Source organism: Xenopus tropicalis, chromosome 1 (assembly GCF_000004195.4).
Source record: "Xenopus tropicalis strain Nigerian chromosome 1, UCB_Xtro_10.0, whole genome shotgun sequence".
NCBI classification, from domain to species: Eukaryota; Metazoa; Chordata; class Amphibia; order Anura; family Pipidae; genus Xenopus; species Xenopus tropicalis.
In genome coordinates this window covers 124,469,354-124,483,109 of record NC_030677.2, presented here as the reverse complement: position 1 = coordinate 124,483,109, position 13,756 = coordinate 124,469,354, and the positions used below count along the sequence as shown (strand labels likewise).

Here is a 13,756-nt window from a genome sequence, read left to right as displayed (position 1 = left end):
TAGAGGAAACATTAGGCCTGAGTATAGGACAGGATGTATGAATGCACCAGAAAATGTTGTTACTAACTGGTGACCAAAAGCTTGCTCAGTCAAAAAAAAATTTTTTTTTGATTAGATGGGCACAGTAGACAAGGTAAGGTTTAAGAGCACTTTCTGAAAAGAGTTTATATCAGTGATTCCCAACCAGTGGCTCGTGAGTAATATGTTGCGCACCATGTACTTTGATATTGCTCCCAGTAGCCTCAATGTAGATGCCCATTTTTAAATCTCTGGCTTAGAGGCAAGTTTTGGAAACACAGAGACACAGTTTTACTCCAAACAGAGCCTCCTGCAGGCTAGTGATTGGCTACCAGATAGCCAATCACAGTGCTTCTTATTTGGCATCCCCGAAAAAACTTTTTTCATGCTTGCTCAGTGGCTTACCAACACTTTTACGTCTCAATGTGGCTCACAAGTGAAAAAAGTTGAGAATCCCTGGTTTATACAGTATGTTCTCCCCATGGTTGCATGGGTTACTTCAAGGTGCTCAAGTTTCCTTTCAAACTAAAGTGAGTGATCTGTGTACAGTGCTGCAGAATATGTTGGTGCTATATAAATAAAGCATCATTTTCAAAAAAAGGAAAAAAAAAACACGATGAATATTTAAAGCAAGGGTCCTAACCTCAGTCTACAAAAGTCTACAAAACCGCCAACAGTGCATTTTTCCACATAAGAACAGGTGGATGTCATTAGTACACGTGGATCTACTGCTGTAGTGACTCATCTACTGATTAAACGCCTTAAGTTCATGTGAGGATATTCCAAAACCAGCTCTGGTAAGGTTCCGAGCTTGGGAATGCTTGTTGTAGAACATTCTGTTTGTTCAGACATGTTCATAAAAAATGTAAACCTAATCTGCATGCATTAATCCTTCTTTATTCTTAGCATTTCATAGGAAAAAGAGTACAAGACGCAAAAGAATCATACACTGCCACAGCATGTTCAACTCTGGTTGAGACAGGCAACCTCCAGGATACAAGAACACCTCCTTGTTCCTCAACAATCATCCAAAGAATGCTAATAAAAAATAAACAGACATTATGTAGAATTGCAAGGATATGTTTGAGGGTCAGAGGTAAGAAATGATGCCTGAGTGGCTCATATACCTGAACCAACGGAGCTTGAACTATACTTTGCTGGTAGAAAAATTGTCTTTGTTATTTTGTTGGTAATAAAATTACATTTACAAGTCACTAGGGGCACCCACTACTGATGCAGGATGGTTGAGGACTCAAATATGTTTTGCACCTAACCTTTTTGTTTCCATCTGGTGCAACATAAACATTTTAAAGTTAATTTTTAAATCTCCACATCTTAACTCAAAAACTATCTGTCATCTGACTCTGATAGAAAGCTAAAACATATTAGTTCATATTAGTTGTATTATCTTACCACTATGTCCTACTCCTGGGATTCCTGGATGGTGATGCTGTGGAAAACTGCTCAATCTTGATGAAGAATCCTGTGGAGATGTCGGGCTAAACAATGGCTTTTCAGGTTTCTTCATTGTGGGAGAGGACATATCTGTTGAGTAACACAATAAAGCTTTAAACAAACATATATGCACACTAAATCCTGCATCAGCATGTAATGCCTCAGATAAATTTGTATAAAAAATATTTTATATATATATATATATATATATATATATATATATATATATATCCACATAAAAAAATGGAGCACTTACAGGACCATTGTGGAAAACGCAATAGTTCTACACCAAGCCCAGTCCCAAGTGACTCAACTCAGCCCTCTTCCCCTTTTGTAGTGGTGATCGATCTTTGACAATGCTTGGTGGTCTCTTATTCTCTTTGGTAACTAATCATCCACTGTCTCCTCTATTTCTTTCTTTTTTTTCTGCTTTTTGGCCATTTAGTTTTTAATGCATTTGAGTCTCCTAACATTTTGTAGAGGCACTCGCACACTATACACATGATTATTAGGTAAAACACTTTTGCAATACTTTATGTGATATTTGCAATGATGTTAAACTTCATGACATTCATACTTTGTATATACTGCACACTGATAACATCACATGGAGTGGGTTGGATGTCAATTTATATGTTCAAGTGGTTAGGTTTAGGTTGTGGGATCCTGGTGTGTTTGGGATGTCTTGAGAAAGGTCCTCTTAGCAGGACTGAAATGTTGACAAATAGATGTTTTCACTCCTTCAAGTCACATGAGTGCTCCATTTTTTATGTGACTTTATTTCTTTCTATATTGGGAGTGAGTTACAACAATCATTTGTCTATATATATACCCTGTATATATATATATATGTGTGTATGTGAGTGTATAGAAAAATGAAAAATATAATGATCCTTGGCTAGCTGTAAACATCTCCTATCATTCACTGCTACATGCTCCACTTTGTTAGGTTGTCAGACTTCACTGTGGTAGGCAGACAACAAGCACAAATCATCTATAAATGAGGGCTTCAGTAACAATTTGCTTGTCTTCAGCCCATTAAACCAAAATCACATTCCTTACATACCAGACAGGCGTATTGTTGGACAAATTCGTTTATCCAACAGTTCACAGATACTGTGGACAGCACAAAATCAGATGCTTGTTCACTGCTTGTATTATTTAGTTATGTTAATAAATTACTTTAACAATATTGGTTCCTTAAGCAATTACTCATATTTGTACCAGTATATGTGACCATTGCTGTCACTATAAAAACATAAGCTTGTCATCCAGATATGCTTTTTTGCTTATTTACTGTATGTACATTATGCGTATTACATATTAGGTTTTATTCAAAATTAAGAAATTCTAATACATAACAGACATGCTCAATTAGTCACAAATGTATTCAAACCTCAAATAATGCCTACCCAAGTTTGGAACTAGGGGCAGCCAAGCCAAGACAGGTGATCATGCTCCCTGACTAATACTTTAATATGCAAAAAACTATATAGAAATATACAAATTCAAATATTTGGGGCAAAGCTTGCAGACAGTTGATGAAACCTCAAATCATCTTTTAATGATCTAAGACAGAATCATTTATCTAATGAGCCTGCACAGTTTGAAAACTGTGGTCAAAGGGGCTTCAGATCCACTCTCTTAACAAGAAGGTAAATTTCAGCATGTATAGTCTTAATTATTGCTGCCTGTTTCTTTCCTCAAAATTCTGCTCTTAAAATTGACTCTGAGAAGACAAATATTGAGGCAGTTAAACATAACCAAGAGGGCTCTACTACTTCCAGGCAAATACGATCTGGATGGCTTAAGGACTTATTTACTAACAGGGTTTCTAAACTTACCTGCTTAAGTCAATATCAACCAATGAGGAATTCATTTTTGATTAGTTTCCTGCTACTAGTTAGTTTATCAGAAGAGTTTTACAGGTAACATGTGTCCTGTAATGGAACATGACTAAACAGCTGACCAATTTAGAGGCACTCAAAGTAGCTGAGGACTGAATCCCTTTGAGCTGATCGGAATAAGGGTGGTACTGATTATCGAAGAAAAATGTAATATCCAGGAGAATAATATATGAAATAAATGGTTACTTACTTAGGCAGTAAGGTTATAAGAAACCTTTAATTGTTTTAATAACACAAATACAATATCAATGAAAAAAATGAAAAAACTAACATTACCATTTAAAAATGGCTTCCCTTGGGATCCCTTATCCGGAAACCCGTTATCCAGAAAGCTACGAATTATGGAATGCCCGTCTGCCATAGACTTTTTTTTAATCAAATAATTCAGAAATTTAAAACTGATTTCTTTTTTCTCTGTAGTAATAAAACAGTACCTTGTAATTGATCCCAACTAAGATTTAAATAATCCTTAGTGGATGCAAAACAATCCTATTGGGTTTAATTAATGTTTTATTGATTCTTTAGTAAACTTAATGTATGGAGATCCAAATTACAGAAAGATACCTTATCCAGAATACCCTTGGTCCCTAGCATTCTGGATAACGGGTCCATAAATAATAAATAAATAATTTGCCCAGGTGCAGTAACCTAAAGGTAGCCTTTACTGGTTACCTATTTGAAAGCAAATATATTTTTGATTGCTATGGATTATTGAAGTTGGCCAAACTTTTATGCCTTGTATAACATAATTCAATTGATATTTGAGTTCAGATTTTGAGCACAGTCCAACTTCTAGTTGGGGGAAATATTGTGCACAATGTCCAGAAATGCTAAATATTTCACTATAACTATCCCTTATCAACCAACGTATATGGTCAAATGCTCTTCCCACTCAGCACACATGCCATGATATTTTGATTCAGCAACAGAGAATAGTCACATGGCATCATTCATCTTTCCCCTGGCAATTAAGAGCATGACTAATCAGGGATATATATTCATTTTAATAACATGTAACTTTCAATGACAAATGATGTGTTGGGACTTTGGACTACTGTATAATGCTGCCTTTTAATGTTGGACCACAAGAACACATTATATGGTTAGAAAGATTTAAGTGCACAACCCTGTTTACCAAACTACAAGAAAAAGTCTAGCCATTTGTATCTGTAAGTATGCGATTCTGTTTTCTCAGTTTTTGCCCCAACCCTTGCATCCAAATCCTGCCTATGCTGTCTGCCAGCCAGCAGTACTACATAACTACAGCCCCAACCTGGGTGTTCAGAAAAAAAAGACACAATTATGCGTTTTACCAGCGAACAAGATTGATGTGTATTACTAATAATTTACATTCATCTCAAAGAGTGGGTAATTTTGGGCATTGTTGCCTGTGGGAGAGAATATGCTATTATGAGCTGCAAACCAACACCACAGTAGAAATCTACACTTCCAGGACTTATAAATACAAAAGATGATTTATTTGAGAACAAACTTTTTGGCTGAATCCTCAGCCTTTTTCAAAGTGCTAGTGTGCAATAAGCAAAACTCTTAAATGCAGTGTTTAAGGGGTTGTGTGTTCTTGTCTTTGTTTTTTACTTTTTAGCTATCTCATAGACCTGGATTGCTGCCCAGAGCAGAGTATATAGAGAATGTCAGTATGTTATTTCAGAGTAATTATCCATAGAATTACACTATAAACTTGTATTCAACCGCTGCATCTGACATGTGACACTGGTTATACTTTACACCTTTTACAGCCAAATAAGCCAAATACATTACTAAAATGTGGTCTGCATTTGTTTAACCTCTTCCTGCACTGGGCTTATGCGCTGTTCAGTTATCAGTTCCAATTTTTTTTAACTTCGTTGGATTCTGCAATATTTTTTTCCTATGGAATAATCTTGATACATGTTATAGTCAAGCTTTATTATTTTAATAATTATCTTGCAGTTTTGTTCTGCAGGGTTAATTAGTCAGTTCAGTGGCAAATTCAGGTTTAAAAATAATATAAATATAATTTAAAAAATTATATAAAATATAATATACTCAACAGAAAAGCCTGTTATGCACCTGACAACTTTTGGATAACAAAGCTGCTTTACAGACCTATTCATTTTATTTTATTTATCTTACTTATGCACCTTAATGAAGATGCATCACGTTAAAATGGTAAATGAAAATGAAAAAGCTGATATGGATTGATTTTTCATTATTAATTTTCTAGACATCTCTGATTCAAGAACATGATACCTTACACAGTGATACCTTTCAAGCATGAAGCTCTCATCTAGGAATAGTGAACCACTACAAAGCATAGGACAAGCATGTGATAGAAAGTCAGGCTGTAATGAGGCAAGTGGGATTTGTAGATTAAAATTAGTTACTAGGGTTATTAAAAAAACAAATATATATCTATAGGGATGTGACGCATGTTGTATCGCATCTCTATGGTAACTGATGACGTCGCTTCTGGTGGGTGTTCGTACGAACAAATTTAAAGGTGGGTCTGAGAGATTTTGCTTGTTTATCAACACAGAGACTGGTTTGAGAAAGGGAGCAGAAAGCCCCCAAAATGTCATTCATAACTCAATTCAGATAAGAAATTAAACTGATTGTGAATGTGCCTTGGGACATTTGGTATATGTACTGCTTTTAACCTTTCTACAATAAATACTTTGTTCAAGTACTTTTATACATTGTATGTTTGTTCCTTTCTAAAGCAATTTCTCATGTCTGTAAGATGTTAGACCTACAGGCAGTAGCATCTCCATACACTGTACATGTTTTCTAAATCTCTTGATTTACTTGATTGGTTTAAAGGTTACTTTGGTAGCTCCCATAGATGATTTTGTTTTTTTAAATTATGCGGGACTTGCTTAATTGTGAAAGTATTTCCTTAAAATAACTTTATCACTTGAAGTTCTCATGGAAGTGGTTAATATGTGGTGAATAGGAACACAAACAATTCGTAGCCACTAGAGCAGGGCTGGGGGAAAAAAGCCAATAGGACAAAAAGTGAAAGTTTACCCAAATATTTGTCTTGAGTGCTGTCAAACTTTTCCTGGTGTGTTGTCTACTGTTGGTAAAACATCTAACCATTATTGTCTGAAGAAATGGACAAGTGTACTAATGGCCTACATACATCGGCTCTGAATGCCATATTGTGTCCGTCTTGAGCTGTCACGAGACTGTCAGTAACAGAATACCTTCACAAGACACAATTACTTCATTCTCTTGCGTGAAGGCCATCACAAAAGACAGAATATATAAAAGATCAAATTTCATTCCTAATCACAGAGAAAAATGTGGCAATTAACTCCAGTATAAAAAAGACAAATGGAGCAAAACTCGCTACTCATGCACAGCTTTTAAGAAAAAAAGAAGTGTTATCAGACTGAGAAAAGCATTATATGTTCATGCTTTGTATCTAAACACACATAATGAGTTAAAGTAAATCTAAAAATATCTTGCCAGTTACCATTTTACCTTTCTGAGTCTCTTATAATAGCATTTATCCACATTAATGTAGAATATTTATTAGTATTTACTCCTGACTAGCGTGACATTTACTTTTTATCATAATCCACAACTGTGAAGGTATAAGGCAACCATTGCAGAAGTTTGTTATTATGAGAGCAGCTGTGGGCAAAATATTGCAAAAATATTTTGCAAACTATGGCTGCAAGCCTAGCGTTTTAATATGGACAGTACTGCACAATCAAGTAATATATGTCTTCTTTCTGTTCCTTTGAGAAGGGAAAGCACTCATATCTTTCTTTATGTTCAGGTGAAAAAAAATCTTCTCTAAAAATACTATCTCTCATTTTAAATTGCTACAAATATACACAACTTGTATGCTTTTCTTGTACAAAATAGTAAGCCCACCACATATAAAGCAAGACCCAGGTTCAATTCCCAGGGGCAGGTATGGTTTATGGATTACAGCTTGCAGCACCCTGGATGACAAGCACATAAGTCTGTTTAATTTGACAGTAGGTTTAAATTTGCTCTCAGATGTAGTGTATTGCAAAATACAGTGATGGATTTGATAATAAGGATATATGTCAGAAAGCAAAGAACAAAACTTTTTTGGCTTCCCTCTTTAAAAATAGAAAAAGTTTTGGACACAGTTATATCTATGTTCCTTTGCATAATTTTTCCAGTGCGGGATGCTGATGCCATGCAATGAAAGGCAGGCATGTCTGGCAGTGAAGGAGTTATGCAATAAAATCTCTCTGAATACCAAAAGAAAGTCCCCTACTGGGATGAATGGCTGTCTGAAGGACATAATTGTGGATTATAAGGCAGCAGGGGTAGGATACAAAATCAGCAATTCTGGCACTGGTCTGCAGATGTGCTGCCTCTAACTTTGGCAGTAAACTCATTTAATGGAGCTGTGGAAATGAACAGTCACCGGTTCAATTTGTAAAGGAAGACAACATAGATATTTACAGTTGACCTGTAGAGCCTTATTAGCAGCAGTAGTTGTTTGGGAAGCAGGGATACTAACCCTGTCATGTGCCCTATCACCCATTCACTTTCTCGACTGCTTGTTATTAGACGTCAGTGAAATGATCAGTTTTCATGTGAAAGCTGATTTTGTACTTAGAAGAAAACATAAGCTAACATAAGCTAACTTTGGCAGACAGATATTTTCATTTCTAAAGCCTGGCTGGCCTTTGAATTTCTGACAAGAGGAATATATTTTGGAGTTGCAATCCAAACCACATAACAGGCTCAAATTACTATTAGGATAGTATGCACATCCTTGGGCCTTGGTGGTCCATAAATTTCCCAGCACCACATCAAAGTGATCTCACTTATGTAAATAATGAAAAAGTCAGGCCAACTGATCCCTCGACAAGGAACTGTATCTGGAGGGAAGACGGAAGGGAGCTTGGTGTGAGCCCCAGCGTATGTATCGACAGCTTGCACAAATGGTACGCCAGATGTATATCTGTTTGACTCAGCCTGAGGCAAGTCGGATGGACTCTGATGTGCTAAAATGCCACAGGGGGAAAAAGTGTGCAGCAACGTGTTTTACGGGAGCTCTTAATTAAACTGTTGTTCGCTTCCAAAAGGACCTTAGGAAACACTAATGAGACATGAGTTTGGGCAATTTCCTCATCAAAGCAATAAAAAGTCCTTCTTCCCATGCCTGCAGCAGCAAGCCATCCCTGTAAGCTCCCTTGACAAACATCACATGGTCAGCCAAGTGCCTCTAGCCACCTGTTACTGGGACATCACGGCAGTCAGCTAGTGATATGGGGCAAGTTCAGACATCCACAGCCACACCTGCTCTCTCCAGGCACCTGCTTAGGTTCCTTAAAACTTACAAACATTTGTTCACTTTACTTATGTTATAGTAATAGGAAACATTCCAGAACATAAAGCTTACTAGTGCAACAATGATACTGTGGAAGGGGCATTATAATTACAAAGTTCACTATTTTTTATTTCTCAGAATTAAATTATACCTAGACATAAATTGCTTTGTGTTGTATTATATAAAACAGTACACTTCATGAAATGTAGGCAATTGTTTGCTTCTATCTTTTGCACTCTGCTCAGTAATGGAGTTATAATTTGTGTTGCCCTACGAGACAACTCGCGATAAAGTTTAGAAAATAAGCTATGCAAACCCCCCAAAAACATCTCCCATTAGAGCCTTGCCCCAATATCAAAAAAGATGAAATGATATTAAAGTTCATGAACACTAGGAACCTGCCAGATACTGGCAGTAAAGTTCTCTCTCCTGGTGATATTACTAGTCATGCTGCTGGTGGCGTTACTGCTCATGGTTTACAGTCGGTACATTTATAACTATTTTAGCTACTTGCGAGAGAAATAGGAATGGGTAATGTAGACATTGTACACTCTCACGTAACACTAGCTGAAGGGTGTCATGATGATAAGGTGAACAACAAAATACATACATCTTTTTCTCTTTTTTGTAAAGTGTTAGGTTTTAGTGAAGTGTAGGTTTAGTGTTTACAAAATAGATTTTATTGGGAAATAAAATGTATTAATCAAAAATAAAAACTAATGTATATATGTATATAGGGTATACAAAGAATTCCATATGATGTAAGTACTTGGCCGTTGTGCAGCAGCTTATCATAACAGAATGTTTGCTTTATTGTATAGCCTGTTATTAGTGGCTTAGCAAATTTAGACACGAGACATGAAATTTTGAGACAACAGCACCAAATGTCACATAACAGATTTCCCTATTATCTATTGTACATAATCAAGCTGAACAGAGAGAAGATGGATAATGAGTGAGGGCAGACATTTGTTACAGTAACACAGAAGATGCATGATTATGAATCCTGTTGTCAAAAGCATGGGCCCGAATTGACAAATCCCGCATGGACTAATGTTTCAGATTTTGCTTTAGATTGAGAATGACTTTAAATCTGTCAGATGTTCAGTGTATGTATGGGTTTGTTCTGCACAACTCATTTTCAGCAGCACCGTAGATAAACTTTTAGTCCCTGCAAATCCCTTTTCGTGCAGGACGTACAATCTAATTTTAGGATGCAGAAAAATATAAAGGGTTATAGGTAATAACAGGGACAAATGTGCCATATTCCACTAGACATTAGCAACAAACCACACTGGACTAATATAAAATAGCTGTGCCCACAGAAAAAAAGAAATATGTAGTATTTAAATGTATTATGGTACTTTCTAGTAATTGTTTTCTTCACTGTTGTGTATGCTGGTAAAATAAATTGTTTTCTTGTGTGCAAATGAAAAATGTTTGGAAAGAATATCAGTTGAAAGGGAAAATCAAGACCTTGGGATTTTTTAAGCTTTTTCTTAACAAATATAAATGTGCGGATTGTTTACTGTAGTATATTTCTCTCTTATCGCTGATCCTGCATTCTACTTTCTCCAGTGAAGTCAGTTTGTCAGGATTTCCACCATGTGGAATACTTTCATTAATGTAGTTATACTGCTAGGGGTATTACACTAAACAACACTAGGCAAATATAAATTCAGGATGTTTATAGCAGCCATAAACATATTTCGGCTGTAGCTCTGAGAGGGAAACTATACTATTCAAACTTGGCTTAGAGATAAGATTAGAAGAAACTATTTCAAAAGAATCAACATTTTATCTTAAATAAACCACGAGAGACCATGCAACCAGACAAAACAGTTACTTTGTTTAAAACTAACATTATTGAATTGCACAACAAATGGAATTCAAAAGGTTTATTCATATTATTATGAAGAACAACCCATTTGTGATTGTTTGTGATTACTTCTTCTTTGTTGGTCAGATTTGCAGCACTAGAGCTTAGCTAACTTGTCTAGCATTGGCAATGACTAAAAATATTACTAGTGCTTTAAGCTGTGAAAGTGATGTTGGAGTAAGCAGAAGTAAATCACTCTTATGCAGTTAAGTGTTATTTAATAATGGAAATCAGGTGCAGTAGATACAGATACTTGTGCCTCATGAGAAATACACGTGCTGTGAAATAATCCACAAGGGAAAGCAATGTGAATGGATCACATTTGACTAGACATATTACCATCGGAAACAACTTTCAAGCTGTAATTAAATGCCAAGGGAAAATTTCCCTTGTAATAATAGTGCTAGGGTCTAATGGGCTTAAAAGGTTTTCTGCTCCTACAACCATTTTAAGATGGTACCAAAAGGATCATGGTTAAGAAGTCAGTGGATTTGTTAGCCATTTACTTTGTACATCAAACACATATTATTTACATATAGTGATTCCCTATGGTCTTGTTGACCCTTCCCTAAACTATGCAACATTAGCCCGACCAATATAACTCTGCTCCAGCAAGAATGCAGGGCTGTTCAGAAGTAATATGCTCAAGCAAAGCCTTCAGGTGTTATATATAGTGTTAGGTGTTAAGTTCCTAATATTGCATTGTTAGGTCTACCCCATTGATTGGGGTCTACCCAATTGTTAGGTCTACCCCATCAATTGTACATCACAAAGTAGTAAATGCATTTAGCATAATTCATGATTATAATTGAACTTAGCATAATTATGCATAATATCATCATTAATGAAGTGGCAGACAGATATAAGAAGGATGCTGGGAAGTTAATTAGTTTCTATTGTATAAATCTGCAAAGCACACAAAGGTAAAAGGCACAATCAATTTTAATAGTTGTACGAAATATATTTGACATAGGGAGCTGTTGAAGGTATTGGCATGTTCCACTGAATTTTCATCATAAATTGCATAACGACAAATGTTGACCCTATTTTTTGTGTAGCAACTTAAAAAATGCATTAATTGTCTAATTTATGCTAGTAAAGTGGTAGGTAACTTATGGGAACAGAAACTTGGCCATTACAATGTATGAATAGCAAAGTGCTGTATTTTGTTGCTTTATGCATAACCAAAAGTGCCCCAGAGATAATGAGTCTGTGCAGTTCTATCTAAAGCTGTGATTAAAATAGTTGCTTGCCCATATGACAAGGCATATGGACTTGATCCCGTAACAGTTGTTGAATGATGTCATTTCAACCATGAGTAATTAACTGCCAGAATGAAAAAAGATATGTTTGCTTAATTTCAATCCTATCTCTAAGTGAGCCCTTTGAAAATAACACAACATAAGTACATTGCATTGAAGGTGTTGGAGAACAGCTGAAATACTCCATGAAAACTTTTAATTAACCACTTCACTGCAATGTGAGAGCTATTAATGCCAGCCTGCAGAGTTAACACCTTACCAATAGAAGATCTGTATGGTGCACCTTTCATGCACCCATGAAAATGCATCAGGTAGTTATTTTTTGCAGAAGGCTCAAGATGGTATCATAACCCCATTAAAATTGTCTTCAGTGAAGTATCTAATTTTCAGAGTTATTAGTCTTAGGTTCTTTCAGAGGCCATGCAGAATAATTTCATTAACGCAAACCACTTAACTCTGAAGCAAATTCCCTTTATTGATTTTGTAGTTGGCTGTGCAGCTGGGATATTGATAAATGGCATCCCAAAAATAGTATTTCAAATCAAAACTACAAAGGCTTCACTCCTGAGCCAGATAGCATTTACTAACTCACAGAGTATTGACATATAAAAGCAGATCAAATTAGAATTTTAACATGTGACAGTAGTAGATCTAGTATCTGGTCACTGTGACAAAATATTTTTAGTTCCAAATAAACACAATTTGGGGTGAAGACTTATATCTCACCTTCCTTTATACTGAAATCATGCATTAGCATGGCCCTTTGCACTCCACAATAATATTAATAATTAACCTCATGATATCTTTGTGTTTTTTCCAGCAAGTAGTAATGATACTACAACTACTTCTACTTCTCCTGCATTTTAATATTTCTTCACTTTTATACTGTAAATCAATGTATACTTTTGCAGAAAAAGAAAATACTAAACTGAATAAAAAAATAACAAACTTTAGGCATTCATGATGAAAGGGGTGGAACGGAAAAAAATTTCAGCACCAGTAAGTGCCTACCATTTCGCAATCAATGCCCTCTAGGGCTAATTTAGGAACATAGGAGCTACAGTGTAGTTGGCAATAGGAACCAATTAGCAATTAGCTTTGAACAGTCTATTACCTGTACAAGTTAAAAAAATTAAAGCAAAGATGTGATTGGTTGGCACTATTAACTGCACAATTTAGCACCTTTGTTCTTAAACCAGACCCAGTGGCTTAGTAAATATACTGGGTGTAGACTGGAGAGATGCATGTTTATGGTTACAAATATGGTTTGAAGACCAAAGTAACAAATTACGGGAATTGCCAATTGCCTTCTGACTTCATTCTTAGGGAATAGGCAACCTTGAAAGCCTTAACTTTATGAATTATGAATACAATTTTTACTAATCTTTTAGAACTGTACATCGTAAAATGGATTAAATGCACAAGCTTCTTAGGATGAATGTTACCCTAAAGCTAGACATATCAGGATCAGCTTTAAGATTCTTAAAGGAGAATGAAAGGTAAAGTCACTTGGGGGTGCCAAAATGTTAGGCACCCCCAAGTGACTTTAATCGCCTACCTTTTACACCGGGCTGGTGCCCCTGTACGGGGTACCTGCAGCTCTTCCTTCTTCCTGGTACAGGTGCGCGCGCATGCGCAGCAGAGTGAAAAGCCGAACTTTAACAGAGAAGTCGGCTTTTCGGCCTATTGTATAGTCGCAGCTTAACAAAGCAGAAAAGAGGAAGCGCTGTGCTACAGGTACCCCGGGGTACAAGGTAAGCGATTAAAGTCACTTGGGGGTGCCTAACATTTTGGCACCCCCAAGTGACTTTGCCTTTCCTTGTCCTTTAAGGGGGCACATGCCTCTGTGCGAACAAATCTGCCTTTGCGCAAATTTAATATGGGCTTTTCAAATGTGGAAACTGTTTAG

General features: G+C 36.2%; 1 protein-coding gene across 5 annotated transcripts in view; it reads right to left on the bottom strand.

The window, feature by feature from the left end:
* The window catches only part of nfib (nuclear factor I B), a 167,846-nt gene that overhangs the window by 47,923 nt on the left and 106,167 nt on the right, over positions 1–13,756 (bottom strand). For all 5 annotated transcript variants that reach the window (XM_012956639.3, XM_012955458.3, XM_012957039.3 and 2 more), the window contains 1 exon segment: positions 1,432–1,563. In XM_012956639.3, the coding sequence (XP_012812093.1) occupies positions 1,432–1,563 (132 nt within the window).